At 44.9% G+C, this 16,852-nt stretch overlaps 1 protein-coding gene across 1 annotated transcript in view; it reads right to left on the reverse strand.

The window, feature by feature from the left end:
- Positions 1-2,057: 2,057 nt before the first annotated feature.
- Positions 2,058-16,852, reverse strand: part of Dsx (transcription factor doublesex) — a 129,527-nt gene continuing 114,732 nt past the window's right edge. The window contains exon 7 of the mRNA XM_076811091.1: positions 2,058-12,653. Coding sequence (XP_076667206.1) covers positions 12,626-12,653 — 28 coding nt within the window. The 3' untranslated portion in view covers positions 2,058-12,625. The remainder of the gene's footprint in view (positions 12,654-16,852) is intronic.

A 16,852-nucleotide genomic window follows, 5' to 3' on the forward strand; every position in this document is an offset into this window, starting at 1 on the left:
GTGAAACGAGTTAATACTTTGGAGAAATGTTAATGATTATACCTGTAAGAAGAGGAAAGTATAGGTTCAACGATATATGTATGTAGAATTTGCAGGATGTGTAGGAAAGGTTTCCGATAGAAAATTGTCTGAGTTAACGAGTTAATGATATAAAGAGGGCCAGTTTGTAGGCAGTTTAACCCTCTGCACGCCAAGTGTGTCAGGTGCACCGAAATTGAAGGTTACATACCTGCATGATTTGGAAAATTTAACGAATAATTCACTTCGAAGTGTACAAAAGTGAAGAAAATGTTCAGTGTTACTTGATACACGGATAATTGTACCTGTACTTTATTCTCCACGTACGCAGATATATCAACGAGTGTATTTCAACTTCAATTCAATTGTATACACGTGCATACGAATGTTATTGTTAATTGTGTAATTTTACTAGAAGAAATTCCTGCTGGCATTATTCGGGTTACCCGCAGATTCCGCGCGCGCGCCAGAACAGATAGGTGGTCAAGTAAGTAGTCCGCCCCTATCCTAAGGAAGAAATTGAATTTTGGATGTGCCAACGCCTTGCTCAGGGTTCTCGCGTCGTTTCCCCCTGAACCTGAGGACAAATTGTAATCTCAATGCGATTGTCTGAAAAATAGCAACTCAAGGCATCTGTTCTCGCGCGCGCGCTGGATAACCCTGTATTACTCTTACCTGCAACTCCGAAACACAGGGCATGTTTGTATTTACACGTATGTAAAAGCCACTGTACCACGTGCATTTACCCAAGTAATTATTTACCCATATTGGGAAACCAAGTGGAGGCGTGGCTTAGACTTCAGCGCTGTGGTGGTAAGTTGGCAAACTATTGAAAGTAGGCTTGGATCCCACCAAACATTCCGAACAAGTATTTATTAATCGAATAAGTAAAGATTTAGTGTTCAGAAATATTTACAAACACTCGTTTTTCACAACATGTCTATATAAACACTGATAATCGTAGGGACTTCGACGGATTTCGGCCTACTCTCAGTAGTTCCATTTTCTGTCACTAGTTGGCGTATCGAAATTCTTGGTTTCCCAATGGTTAGTTTAGGTTTCTTATTCTCTCTTGTACAGTTAGTTTCCTTGGGCCTGTAAGATAGTGCAGACGCCTTTTGCGTCGTAGGACTGTTAACTGTGTGATGAATTCGGCCCACCCGCCTGGGTCACGCATTGTAAACAGACCAGGCTCTGCGTGTCCTGGGAGCCTGCGAAAAGGCTCACTTCGTCGTTCGTCTCTAGACTGGAACCAGTCCAGATCTAGCTTTAATTAACGTCCACAGTTACTATTATTTGTTTGAGTTTTATTGAGACCACACCTCCTACAATTTTAAAAAATGACAACAATGAAAAGGCCATTTTGCGCTCCTCGCGAACATTACGCTCTAGGCAGCTGCCTAATTTTACCTACAAGGACGAGCCGGGCCTGTTTGTGTGTAATTAAGTACACGCAGAACGGATTCCACTTAAGGGGTTATACCTAGTCAGGCGACCGAAAAGAGGCGAATATTTGTGAATTTTTGTTGAACAAGCGGAAGCGTATATTCTTACAAAATTCACGCGAAAAAAATCAGGATTTCAACTTTAAATAGCCGCCATTTTGTCTTAAATTAATATTTCGGAAAATTCTCTCCGTCAACCTGAGAATACATTAATATACAAACGGAATCATTTTTGTTTTTTGATTTTAGGTGACCTTGTTCCGAATGGCAGTGCTCAACGCAAACCAAATTTTTAAAAATGCTTCTTGGATGTCGGTCGTTACTTTATTATAAACCTCAATATTTTTCCACGAAAAAATTACCAAATGTTCTTTAAATGTTGCTCTTTTAAGCGCAAAAAGTTCTGCAAGAATATATGCTTCCGTTTTTTCAAAAAAAATTCACAAACATTCGCCTCTTTTCGGCCGCCTGACTAGGTATAACCCCTTAAGACTGAAAAGTTCACCCATTTGGTCAGAATAACGAGGCGAGCTCGTACCTCGTAACTTAACCACGGCTTCATAGTAATGGGAATTAGGAGCAGTAGGATCATCAGCCAGTGTATCATTATTTATTTATGCATTACAATGTAACAGTTAAAAGTACGCGAAATACACTGAGTCCACGAACAAGAATACGTGCATACTTCCGAATTCCACAGAAACGCCGCTTATCGAGCATTCGATTCTCCCTCTGGCAGTCACCCTGCCGCCCTCGCGATTCCATTCGCTCCTTGGCCGCCAAATAAATAATCGCAGCGGTCGGATTGATCGTCGCTTGTACATAAATCGCATCCAACGAATGCAATACGGTCCCGTACGGTTCTTTCTATCTCCCCAACCCTCCTTCCTCCTCTTCTTTCGTCCCCGCGCTCGTTTTGCCCCGAGGCTGCATTTCGACCGTCGTTCGGGACGCTTTTACGCGAGACGTTACAAGCTGTAAAAACGGAACTGTCGCTGGGCATGGACGTTGTAAATCCTCGTTATGCTCGTCCGCGCATGCACGTCCTCGTCTACATCCACGACAAAGAGGCGATGGCGGAGAAGGAACCACGGCGCTCGTTCGGCCACGGACGCAATTACGATACCCTTCTCTAAATATTGGAATATATACGGGGAGACGCGTATTAAGCTCACGTCCCGATATCAACATTCCAATGTTAACACTAACAAGGGAAGATCCCGAACCTGAAAATTCAAAAAATTCTGAAACTTTTTAAATACGTAGGGGATTTCCTACTGATCACAACGCAATTTTTGTTTGCTGCCCAAATTCACTCAAAGAGGGTGAATTAACCCCTGAAAATTCGGCTATTTTCCGATTTTGTATTATAATTCGCGAACTGTAAGAGATAGAAAAAAAGTTTCAAGATACAAATTACTTCTTTTAATTAGATCTATTATTTGGTACACAAATTATTTTACAGTTCACGAGTTATCACACAAAATCAGAAAATAACGGGATTTTCAGAGGTCAATTACACCCCGTTAGAGTGAATTTGGGCAGCAAACAAAAATTGCGTTGCAATCAGGATGAAATTCCCTACATGTTCAGACAGTTTCAGAACTTTTTTGACTCTCCGGACGCCTATGCCTATTATACACAGTGATATAAACATCTATATTGATCTGAATTTTTTAAGTTATCGATGGCCATGCTTATGTCGAGCAAAGCTTTCATCGCACAGCCGTATCCTTCGATTCCGGATATTATAATTTCTGGTGCAATCAAAGCAATCGGCTGACATAGCACTTCATCGCGTTCTTAGATTTATTAGAACCTAAAGCAAAGTTTAATAATAATTCCGTGATGTGCGAAGCTGAAGCAGATACTTCTGTGAAGTGGTAGACCACAGAATGGACCAAATATGTGCCTAATTTGAATATAATCAGGTGAATTGGAAATATGGATCAGTTTATAATCAGTAGAGTACTACCGGATCCAGAAGCAAGGAGTTATAGTCTTAAAAATTCTTTAGAAATTCTGTGGATATACCAAGGGACAGTGAGGTGTCTGATACGCGCGCCCGCAACAGAAAATGGAGAAGTGGGAAATGACACGACTATGATTAGATCCGAGGTACGATTGTGACCACTGTTGGTGGATGACAATCGTTCTCAGCACAGGTCCTTCTAATTTACCCTTCTGTAACTAATACAAATCCCATTATTTTTTTATACACCTATAGATACGCGATTGAAGTTTCACGTCGCGCGTTGCACACGTGGGAATACAGCTCTAGAAGGGCGGGAGTTCCGCACATGTCACGGGGCAGCACACCGAAGAATCGACTTATCCCTTACAGAGGACAGTCGTTCCTTTCCTACCTCCTCGCGATCCCGTTCGTGTGATCACGACATCTACACACAGCTCATAGTATCTTACGAGGGGCGAAGAGAAAGAAAGGGTATCGTTACCTTCTCCTCGTCCATAGCCAGCAACGTGCAAGCGTATAAACTGTATAATCGAGGATCGCAGTGTTGCGTTCGTATGTATATATAGGGTGCCCAATTTCAATCGATACACGCGAATATCTTCGAAACCGTTGGCGACATGTAAGTTTCTTTAAACGTGAAGACACAGAGAAGATACGCAGAGGTCGGTTTGCCTTATTTTAATAAAACCACATAATTCTTAGGAGATATTTAATTTAGATGGTATTATTAATAATTTTTTATAGCGGCTGAAGAGCTCCACAGTTCCATTAAAAAAGAAAGAAGTTAACCTTCGCACCCCCTCTGCATCTCAATCCAGAAAGAAGCAACAGCCATCAAATTAAGCTCCCTCGGATGCGTTCAATTATTTTATGAAATTGTTTTCGATGCCAGCAACAGTTCGAAAGATATTCCCGCGGGTCCATTTAAATTGCACCCCTGGTTACGCGTGTTACAATAAGCAAAGCATGTACAGAGACAGAGTTTATTTACACATCCCTTACACAACTAATCATAGGCCACCGTTAAACGGAGGGAGATACCTAACCAGGCGCGATTACTTTCGTTCCGTTAGGAAAGGATACTCTCAGAGAGAACGCGCTGTATACAAAAAAATAACGTGACTGTTGGCCCATGCCATTGCTTCACGTTCATCTCGTTTCGTCGTGCAGCGTTACTTTCGGTGGAATCGCTGCTGTCGTTCTACTTCGCCCGACGGAAGGGAGATCGATGGGCTTAATAATTAGCCACCAGCTACCCTTACAATTAGACATCCAACGCGACAATGTCTGAGTCACAAGCCGAAGGAATCTTTAAAACTGATATTTTTTTTGTTATACATTTGTCAATAATTTCGATCATAAACATCGAAGCAAAGATTTATTAAGCGACTTTAGAATACAGTCTGTATGGTATTCCAATATCGATCTGTTACTCGATCAGCGGCACAATTCTGATCGATCGATCTCCCCCGCGGAAGGCTTCCCCGAAGGACACATACATTCGACCATATTTTCCTGACAATGCTGCACGACGTTAGGAACATTTTCGTCGCAGATAACGTCGTCGGATTTATCACACTTTGCTAACACTTTACAAACATGGAATTCAATTATGCTCGAATCCCCAGGCTTAGATCGACGGCTCGTCGTTTAATGCGTTGAGAACACCCCCCTTCAACCTATACACCTTAAACATAATAGAGTACAAATAAGAATGATTAAAAAAAAAAAAAGAGGGAAAAGGAAAACACCCATGTGGCGGCGATAAGTCAATCTGCGAGGTCAGCAGGATATATTCTTATGCAAATGTCTGGTAGCTGCCGAGACGAATTTGAATTTACGGTTGTTTCGTGACCATGCGCGAATCGTAGCATTTTGATGCATCGCGTGCTGGATCGTTGGTTTCCAAAAGAAATTATCATTAACCCCTTGGCTACAACATCGAGCGTGACTCGTGGCACGTCGATCGGGCGAAACGTAAACACCAAGGGCCAGGCTCGAGGTTAGTAGATGATACTACGACTGAACTTTCCGCCGATGTCTTTTCACTCAGTTATTCCTGGCCGCATACACGTGTATTTACTTTGTTGCAACTTGGCTGACGGGGCTAAGACGTGTGCGATTGACAACCTCGGACGCTCAGCCGAACCGTGAAATGGCTCGACGCGTGGCTGGTGCTGATTCGATGCCGGCGGTCGGAATTTAAACGGTAGGGCCAAGGGGTTAATCGCTCCTGTGAGAAAAAGGGAAACAGCCCCGAAGCTTCGAAAGATCTGGCAACGTTTTGCAGATTGCTCGTCGCTGTCGATGGTTTCGAATGTAAGCGGGGCCTTTTTAGAGCGTATACGCGACTGAAGAAATGATAGATTTATCCTGGTTTGCAGCGAAACTACTGTAGCTTCAAATTCAATTAGTTGCTCAAGGCTATTGAGAAATATCGTCCACCATACATACTTGTCTAGCTGTTTCGCTGCTCCACCTTTCTGCTCCAAGGAGACGAAGATGCGCAGAGAAAGAATCAGCAGAAATAGGGGTGAGAAAGCGAAATAAAGTTGGCCAACTGGTTGTGGTTCTACAGTGGCCACTTTAGCTGGCAACGATATCTACTTTCATACTACTTGTGTGCATAGCTTTGCCTAAAAATACGGGAAACAATGTGGTCAGGCAGGAAGGTAGTATAACGAAGCTATGCTTTAGTAGCCTCGAGCAAATATTGGCCGTTTCTTCAAGGAGGCAGCCTACGCTTGACAACTTCGAACAACATTCCCTGCAACAATTAAAACATAGCGGAACTCGAAATAAGTCTGCGATTTTAAACAGCGGTTGGGGTGTTATAAAACGTTCGTGAGAAAACAATTTAATTGTAGATCAATGAGAAATATATGCGGTATCCACTGGTGTCTCGTCCAAGTAAAAGTAAAGTACTTCAGTTTCGTCTCGGGAGCACTCGATAATGCGCGTGTTTTGACGCGTAATCGGGCACGACCATGGGCGGCAGACGCATAATTCATATCAGAAAATCGACGCGCTGCTGTCTTGCTGCGTCGGCGCATAATGATTTACGCTGACAATTACGAAGGCCCATAAATATTGTCCTATTAACAGCGGTTCTATTGGCGAAAAATTCGAATGCGAGCAAAAATTGCGTTGCATGATTTCGCATTCATTCCCGTGACCATCGGTTACTTTGATGTTTACGTCGTTATTTTTTTCAATGATTCTAATGAAACCTTCCTGAACGTTCTCAAAGTACGATGGACTTGAAGAGAAATTAGAAGGGCAGAGAAATGGAAACTGAGCACCACAGAAATGGCGGAAGACGAGTGTTGATGGACTTGAATAATTTTAATTTTAATTACGTATTTACAAAGCTGGACATTCTTTTTTATTTGACGAAACTAAAGAGAAAACACGTTCTGCGCGACTTTTCTCTTGTCGCGGGTTAAGGAAATTCTGTTACTTAATGATTAATTAAATTCCTGCGAAGGCGTTGCTTTCAACCATAATGCATATCGAAGTCCCTCACAAAAATGTAGACTTTCCGCCGCTACGAAAGAATGAACAATATCACAAAATCACTACATTACGGTACTTTTGCACTTGTTGCTTTGCACACGAATGAACCATCGAAACAATGGATGAATTCTTTTTATATTATATTCAGTCACTTATTCTACTTCATAGACCTCTACTTAACGTTCTCTCAATTACAGTAGGTACTTTATTTCAAGCGAGGTTTCAAACAAAACAACACATAGACTTCATATTGCCAAAATATTTGTTTACATTTCTCTTCAGACCAAAGGCAGTTTATCTCCTCGATTCCTTTTAATCTCTTCGAATCCTCTTACATTTCCCCTCAACATGCCGCAATATACCACGTACACGCTTATATTCAAGATATTCTACTTAATCCAGAATCACATTTAATTTCATAGCCTACGATAAATAACTCAATATAATACAAAACGAACTGATTACCCTGCCCATCCCTTCAACAGCGTTTCCACCATGCAAAACAATAAATGTAGAAGTGCTGCACAAAGGGGCTGTACAGATCCTAACAAACTTATGCTGAATGTCAATTAGAAATTGTCAAGGAAACCGAAATGAGAGGGCAACTTCCGGTTCACGAGGGGCATTTCCTCCGTTCGTTCACGCGTTTCCAGACCCGGCGACAGACCACGCTCAGCCGAATCGTTGAACAAACAACGAACACCTTTCGTTCGTCATCCTTGTTCCTCTCGTCATCTGCGAACACGTCCAAGGCGATGGCTCTCCATTAAAATTGACGGTTTACGTAACGAGCGGCGAGGCATTAACGTCCCGGTCCTGTGTCGATCGTTTACATTCTACATTATCGCTCGCTGCTGGAACACCTGATACGCTTTTTAAACACAAAGGGGTCTCCTGAGCGTCAAAATAGCAGGGTCCTGCGAACCCTGTCGTGCAGAGGCGTCATACTGTGTGCCCGCTTCCGGGCGGAAATTCTATTGGTAATGAACGGAGAGATTTATGTCCCTTTACAAATTTCGCGATAACCTACCCCCTAAAATTCAGACTCCGCCATACAGGGTCCTCCTTCACAACCTGGCGCGCGAAACACTTGGGCGAAGTAACAGACACGTGGCTTTAGCCTAACATCAATTTCTCCCACTGACGAGAACTGTATCTTCTACTCCTACCTGCCCGTCATCGTTACTCCCTTAAATTATTTATAAAATTTTAAAGCTATCACAGCACCTTGCGTCACTTCCCAGAAACGATGTTCCAAAAGAGTGTATTAGAAAAGTATCTAGATTAAAACGTTCAGTTACAATATACTTTTCCGCCTACCTAGCTCGTTTAAGTCTTTGCAAGCTGGCGCGAAACAGGCTCGACATTCTAATACGAAACTTCCTGACGAAGGGCTTAACGGCACCGAGAGGGCTAACTATGCCATTCAGCGAATACGTCGTATAACGATAAATGTCTGTTGTCAACGTCGTAAAGCATCTTCAAATGAAAAAGTTCTTTGCGCTGGACGGTTCCGTTCATTTTTGGTCGGAACCAGCGTGACACTTTTACTCCGCATGGCTCCACCAAGGAAACGTGTCATCCCCGTTTCCGGTATGACATTTGGAGACGCGTTATTTTCCTCGCGCAATTTTAACGCTGCAGATGAAAACGTGACCAGTAGAAGATCCGCGATGAATTTTGCTTTCCGAAAGACTGTCTATCGCGAACTTTCCCCAGCCTCTGAATCCCCTAATGCTTTCTGCCATCAACTTCCGCCTTACCATCTTCTCGCGCAGTAAAAGCAAGCTCTGGGTGTTTCAAATTTAGATAGATAAGGTTAATCCTTAAATGGCGGATAGGTTGATCACGCGTCGAATGTGGGGTCCGATTTGACCCGTAGTTTCACTCGCGTGCATCTCAGAGTAAGCTTTTATATTAGAATCTAACCTAGTTATAATCTAAACTCTATATAACCTCTAAGAAGTAATACTAATATGTAACACATGTAGTTTGACATTTGGGGCGGGTCAATATTGACCCTGCATCCGCCAGGCGAGGGTTAAGGGGCGTATAAAGGCAACCAAAATAAGGAAGTTTATGTAAACGTAGGTTCGACATTGGTTTGTTTCTGAGGTGCAGGCACGATGTTTTTATGCGTTGAAACAAGAGATTTTGAGATATAAAGAGGTTTTGTAAATGTAATTATTGTAGACCGTTGGGTGGAATAGTGTATCCAAAGGTATTTTTTACACGAGGACTATAAAGTCAGTTGCTTATAGTTGCAATGGGAACATAATATTTGGAAGAATCGAAAGATCGAAGTGGTTCTGATCCAACGAAACTTCTCCCTTGTATATTGGAATCTTTCCTTCACCTTACAAGTTTGCAGCTGTTTATACTATTCCAATTTTCAACCCATACACCAATGAAAATACGCAAATACCTGGCGTCACTGAGTCCCAGAATAAAAAGCACCCCAGACTTCTGCTGGACTAAACAAAAAAGCTAAAAGTCCCGCGCTCAACCTCCAGATTATTTCCCTGACCATTTTCCTTGCAAGAATGTGAAATTCACTGGAAAGCAAAGCCAGATAGGACCAATACTCCATTCCTCTCCACTGTTTTTTTTTTTTTTTTCATTTTTACATCTTTCTGCCCATATATCAGATGGCGGCCTGCATAAACCTTGTACCATATCTTAGATGCTTTTACACCCTCCATGCACGAAACACCTTCTGTGTGTTATCACATCGCGCGGTGGCTCCGTGGTCAGAGGCTACGTCACCAATGATGGAAAATCGCTCGTCCTCGCAAATTGGACCGCCGCAAGCCGTGGCCGTACGAACGATAAATATTCGACGCGCACATGCTCGTTACCGAAACGTAAATCCATTTAAACGGGGCGAGTCATTAAAACTTCTGGGGTACGGTAATAAGCAATCGAACTTCGCATCAGATTGTTACACGAAGCGCGTTCCATGGTTGCGAAAAACGACGAAAAAACCGGGGAGCTGGAAGGGAAGAGAAAAGAGGAGAGGCGTAAGGGGGTCAAGGGGAGTTCCCCTTGGAGCAGAAAAAGAGAGGTGGAGTGAACGCAGGGGAGAGGAAAAAAAAGGACGTAAGAATGATACAGCATATCCAGGAGACAGGTCCGCGGTGTTTTTATTTGAAAATTAATTTGCCGCGAGGTGGAACGTCCAGTTTTTGAGCGGGCATTTCATTGCGCCGAATCGTGCAACTGACACATCCGCCAATTCCTTGACGGCGCGCGCGCGGGCATGGATCGTCGATTCACGAGTTTCTGCCAGCGTTCAGATCTTCTATCGACCATTATTTTGATGGGCATGTGCGAAAGAAGATGCTAGGGCGTGCTGTGCGACACGTTTGTGATCAAAATACATGTTAGTTCAAATGGTGTCGTGGTTGTTAGGTGGCTGACACACGTTGCACGCTACGGGGATCACTGGTGAACTACGATATTTGTAGAAAAGAAAGCTTTCTTCAACTGGAGAACCGTATTCTTTGGCTCACAGATGAGGTTATAGACGGGATACTGCAGATGAAATTATTGAGAGTTTTGCACAATCGTTATACATGCAGTTAAGCCTTGAACGGAGGGTCCATTTTCCTGTATAATATAATTTTGTTTATACATACCTCGGAAGATCTTTCGTTAGACTGATACGATAGGAAGTATTAAGTAACACAAGCACTTAGCCATGGATGCTGTTGAAATGTACCCTCCATCCCCCAGGCGGGGGTTAAATTTGCAGTTGACCCTTTCAATTACTCATTAAAATTACACCAGCAAAGCTTAAAACTCTGAGTAGCACTGAACACGTTCACCTCCCGTTACCAGTTACATGCTTGTAAAGGATTTGAGCGGATTCGAACACACTAGGAACACTTTGATTCCCAGCGGAGTTAGCTGAACATTTCCTAAACCAACCCGATAACGAGAACAGCCAGCAGAACAGAACATACCCGACTGCATTCTACAAGGCAGGAGCATGCCCGCATTCGAATTAAGAGGCTGTCACGTATCTCCTGAATAGTCCGAGCCGTTTTCAGCCTCGGTTTGGCTGCATTCGAAGGACTCGGCTCACCCGACCGCGTAATCGCCTTAATCCACCAATAATCGCCACTCGTTGATCGAATTCAAGCGCCGATACGGCGGGCTCCCGCGAGAAGTAGACCGCGATAATCCCTATGTGTCCACCTCGGTCGTGCCACGCATCGGCATACTACTCTCGCGACGCGACGGCCGAAAACAAGTTCCTCGGTGAACCGTGGCCAGTTTCTCAACCGTCCGAATTTCATCGTTTCGTTAATACGATAATAACGCGCTCATTTGCGCCGGCGACTCCGTGTCGCCCCCTTGCCTTCCGTTCGGCCCTTCAGTCGTGGCAGCCGACATCACTCGGACGTCGCGGACTGATTCATTAAGCGACGTCATGCGCGCCGAGATTATCATCGTCATCGACGGAATACCGACACGGAATGCCGCGTTACACGTTTCTTGCCCTCTTTCCGAGGGGTGTCGACGAGGGGGAGAGAGAGAGAGTCACGACCGCCTTGGAACCGCGTTTCATCGGCCACGAAAGGGGTCCCTCGATTCGACGCCGTTCGGGACCACGATTTCGCTATAGGAGGAAGCGAAACCACGAGAACGGGGCTGGGCCCCTGCCGATTGACAAAGTACCTAAACGAAAAAGCACGGTGCGCGATCATGCATGCGAGGTATACCGCAAGCGGCAACGCTTGATCGTAGACGCGGCCGTTCGGCGAAAGGCGTTCACGGGCAACTGGACATAGCGGCGAACGGCAGAAGACGCTCGCTCCTTTTGGGGTTCGTGACCCGCGAACGGCTGCTGATCTGGCCCCGTTCTCGTCTCGACGTGGACGTTGCACTCCACGTGTGTCTACCCAGAAACAAAGATGAACACCGGACAGCAAATGCAAGGGGGAGGGAGACGAAAGCGAGCGAAAGTGACGGTTTTCGGTTGGGGGATCGAAGTGCGCCTAAAGAACGGCGAGGCAAGGGTTGCCTCGAAGTGCATTTTGCCCGATGAACCTCGATATGCCGCGAACCAGTCACTCGCAAGAGCGTTCACGAATTTCTTTCTCTTTTCTTCTTCCTTTTCGCAGTTTGCTCGGCGAGCGGGGAAGAACAAGGCCCGAGGGGCACTCTTCTCCATTTATTTGGCGGCTAGGGCCCCCCATTGTGCCTCGAACGGTAGCCCGAATCGAGGTGTCCGCAAGGGAACATCGGAGCAGCGTGTCCCTCGTTGATTGTCCGTGGGCGACGGCCACCGAGGTACTTTCACCGAGGGAGCCTCGCTCGTGGAGAGACGGCAGCGGCGACCAGTCTCTTCCGTGCACCCTCTGATTCCGCTTCGCTGTTCGAGGGATCGAACATCTTCGGGAATTACCGGAGAAAACCGGGCCAACATACCCCGAGGCTAATTCGGAGAAGTATAACGTTCCGGTTAATCGCAAAATGTCTGTCGTTTCGTGCCACCGGAGCGGTGCACTGCCGATTGCGGAGCATTCCGGGAACGATGACCAGGACGAAGAGGAAGGAACGACGCTGGAGGAGGGCTCTTCAAGGTTTACATCGTCCTCCTCTTCTCTTCTGGCTTCAGCACGGCGTCGTTTTTCTTTGGATTTGACCTGTTCTTCCAGCCGCTTTATTCCACCGACTGGTCAGTACTCGATCTGAAATCAGAAAAAAGGTTCGCCTGCGGTTAGCGATGTGATACATTCGGAGCCACGATTTCGCTGGATTCGGGACGAGCGCCATGGGAAGTTCCCGGGCTCGTGCGCTCGCCTGCTAATTTTTAGGGCAGCGTTTACTTTGTACGTGCGTTCCCTATGCACCGTTATTCTGTTCCAGTTTGGCTCCTATTCAGTAGTGCACCCTGCGATCATTTGTACTGTTGCACTGTTCAAAACTGATCAAGGTACAATATGAAGGGTATTAGGTACTCGGAGATGAAGTTGTTAGAATTCTTTTATCAGTAAATGCTTTAACTCATTTAACAATAATCGGTTTGACCAAGAAAGGTAAATTACTTGTACCTACAAGAAATTACATCTTACAAATGAAAATGTTGGAGGACCAACTGCAAAAAATGGTTAAATTTTTTTTTTTAAACTAAAATAATTTTTTCTTAAAACTTCAATGTCTTCCCTATAAGCACCGTAAAGCTCATCTCCATCCGTTTAGTACTTCCATCGCTATAATGTATTGAAAAAAAGTTAGCACTTAACTTCAAACAGCTGTAATATCGACATTTTTCAAAATTTCGAAAAATCCTTTGAGGTACGTTTAAATATCACTAAAGACTACAACATATTCAAATTTCAGCAATCTACGAAAACTTACTCCGAAATCTGTCCGAGTTCGCATACAATGACCCTAATACCATCTCGAAGGACCTCAAGCGAACGATTCAACTTCTAAATAAATAATTTAACCCTACACCATCAAACCCTGAGATAGTCCCACAAACATATCTGCGTTCTTCTATCCACAAAAGCCTCTCTACAACAACGAACCCACCGTATCTTCCAACAGTATCTGACTTTTCACAAAAATTCCAGAAACCCGCACACGAGTCGTTCCTCCCAAGATAATTCCACCGTAAACAACCACTGTCGCATTCTAACTCCAAAGAAAGGAAGCAAAAAGCACCGCCTACAAAATGGAAAGATGTAGAAAAACCAAGTAGACAAGCCGCTCCGACTGAAACGCAGCCGTTTTAACGGTTGCGTGGGACCGAAACGATCGGCAATGCCGCCCATTAAGTCAGGGCGGAGGGGGCGGTTGGGACCGCTGTCGATGCAGGCACAGGAAACGAATTCGAAGTTAAGTTAACGACCGTCGTGCCGGCTTATCCAGCGGATATTAAATCTGGGCAGCGAGACGTTTTCCAATGCGAAAAGTTTCCGCGGCCAGGGCGGACGGGGTCGCGCCGCGGAGCCGGGACTTAAAGCGCAGGGGCGCGGATCGACGCGGAAGGGGATTGGGGAAAGAGAAAACGGGCGAGTGGCGAGCGAAAAGAAAACGGGGAAGAGGAGGTCGGCGTCGGGAAGACGACGAGGGTTACGAAGAAACCCGCGTCCCCCGTTGACGTGTGGGTATAGAGAAAGGGGGGCGAGAGGCGAGGGAGGGCTATATTATGCTCGCTAAAGCAATGTTACCAACTCGAGAACTGGCGAACTAGCCGACAGTAAAATCCATTTTATGTCTCCCTCGTAAAGCCAGTCAAATGAAACCCAGACTTAGTTTTCATACGTGCACCCATCCGCCCCCGTTCACCCAAGTCCAGACGCGGCTTCCTGTGCCCCGCCGAGGATCGTCGCTGACGTCTTTGAGAGTCTAGACGCGCCGATTCCTCTCCACGGGCGTTGCCTTCGATGATCCCTACGTGCGGTTTTCGTCCACTCGATCGATGGCCCCCTTTTTCTTCTTATTTCGGTCGAGGAACCATCGCGGATCAACGGCCAACGAGACGACCACTCGCGCGGAATTTCGGCGGAATTTTGGAGCGTGACGAGACGGGCGTGAAATTGAATTTTGATTCGTTTCTTGGTGAATTTAGGCGGCTGCGATTTCGTGGATGGTGCGGGTGGTAGGTCTGATAGTGAACGATGAATTTACTTGGAGATTGTGAGTCGCTTGATTGGAATGCTGGTGTTACAATAGAGGCGTACCTAATTCATTTTATAACAGCAAGCGCAGCTTCTTATTATTACTTGGCTGTTACAGAGTCTTCACATCGTGGTGGATTGAGCTTCAATTACTCAGAATACGAATTACTTCTGACTGTACAGCTCGGGTAACTAAATTAATACTAGGACCCTCATAAGAAGGATCACGCGTTCCCAAGCAGGTGCGAGAGGATCACGTCATCGATTTGCTTCAAATTTTGCATACGCTTAGTGCGCAGTATGTCTGACAATATATCAAACGCGTAGATCGCACAATTCAAACACTTGCAAGAAAATGGGGTTCAAAGTTGTGTTCAACGTCAGAGAAATAGTTTCACTTCCTGTCATTAGTTACTTAAACCGATCTAGCTCCTCCTCCTCACAGATCCAGGTACCAGATTTGGAAAAGCCAAGGACTCTCTGCTCGATCGTCTTCGGAAATTGCGAAAAGAACACCCGGTCTATTCGACGCACTACTATACGTTACACGAAGCAGCTGTATGCAAGATTTTAGTCAAGTCGGTAACCTGGACCTCGTACGCTCCCCTTGGACGCCTGAAACGCCTGGCGAAGCTAAAGCTAGCTCGGTTGGGCACTAAAACTCGGCCGCGTCGTAAAATGTGCCCCCTTAGACATACGTCTCGACAGTCTCGCGGCGTTAATCACCGAATCCGCATCTACGTGGGATAGACATGCAGAGGGATTCCTGGACGTTTCGAGTCTCGCTTCAGGGAAGCTCCTTTAATCGTCGCTCGTGTCCGTCGATACCCTGGCCGTGACTAAACGGTGATCCCCGAAACCGATCCGTGATCACGCATACACGCGCCGAAATGGAAACGTGAACCGAGGTATACCCGTTAACGGTTTCCGATTTACAATTTATAGTGCTTCCAAGAAATGGACGGGGTGGGTGGGACAGTCCAATTAAAAATATTACAGTATCACGCGAAAAGAAAGATGAACCACCGCTGACATTGTGAGAAACTGCACTACCGATCTTATTTCTGTAAGTACTTGAGGATTTATTACAGGAACGCTTAATAAAAGAGAAAAGGAAACGTTTCCCCACGTACCTGCCGCCCAACTTGGATATTTCTTAGCTTATAGCAATCGTTCCATTCTATTTTGTTATATTAAATGCAACAAGCGATTAAATACTCTTGGACCATAGTGTATATACATATCCTAATGGAACGTTGAGCTTTGTTTTAAAAAAGAATTAAGTATAGAGCACCGATAGTCGTTTCCTGGGTCCTCGAAGAGTCTTGCATCGTGCTAAATAAGTTGAAACGCTTTGAGCAGAGTTAATTGGGCTTGCAGAAAGGGTTCAAGAGACGATAAATAGATGTAGGAATTATTTAACTCGGATCTAAAGTAATTGTCTGTAATTCAGGATGCTAGAATTGAAGGTACGCCTTGGATATGGATCCGAGGAAATCGTTCAATAATTTAGGATCGCGAGGAGAGATAGATGAAGGGAGTTATGAAGGGCAGTGGAACGGGGGTGTAAAAGATCGGCCGTTAATGGGAGTCGTAACGAGACTCGTAACGCTTACGCGAGACGATCTCATCAAATGTTACACATATTTAACTCGCATTGGCTTGCAGACGCGAAATATCATTCTCGTTCATAAAGGGAACCGCCTGGACAATCGACTGTTACTTTGACGGCATTTTCAAGCTGTAAGGAGGATCGCCAGGATCATTATCATTTTTCCTGAGGTATACACGCTGGCGTACACAGTGCCTATTCTTCGCGCCTCGTTCTATCGCCTTGTCTCACGGTTTTACGATTCGTCTCGTTTTCATAAAACTTTCCAGAGATGCGAAATTCTCCGTCTACTTCTTCCCAACATACGGCGTGACAAGGAGTCTCTCCTCCTGAACTTTCCTTCAAAACTCCAGTTTTGTTTTATTTCTTTTTTCTCGGTGATCCCAAAGTCGATCCTTTAAGAAGAAATTGTGGTGTCGAAGGAAAAGCTTCGGGTGTTGAGTCGTTATATTTTTATCGTTGCTGAAGTCTTCTTTTCTTATTTGAACTAAAAGGAATGTCCTTTGTGGATGTTCCTACCCATTGTATCTTGCAGAGTGACTCACCTGAGATCCACTCATACGCAACTCAAAGTGTTAAGCACGAATTGTGTTCATAGCACGGATCATGTTTTTTTTTTCTTCAAATGGAATGATATTTTTTTCACATT

This window comes from Andrena cerasifolii, chromosome 4 (genome assembly GCF_050908995.1).
Source record: "Andrena cerasifolii isolate SP2316 chromosome 4, iyAndCera1_principal, whole genome shotgun sequence".
Classification (NCBI taxonomy): domain Eukaryota; kingdom Metazoa; phylum Arthropoda; class Insecta; order Hymenoptera; family Andrenidae; genus Andrena; species Andrena cerasifolii.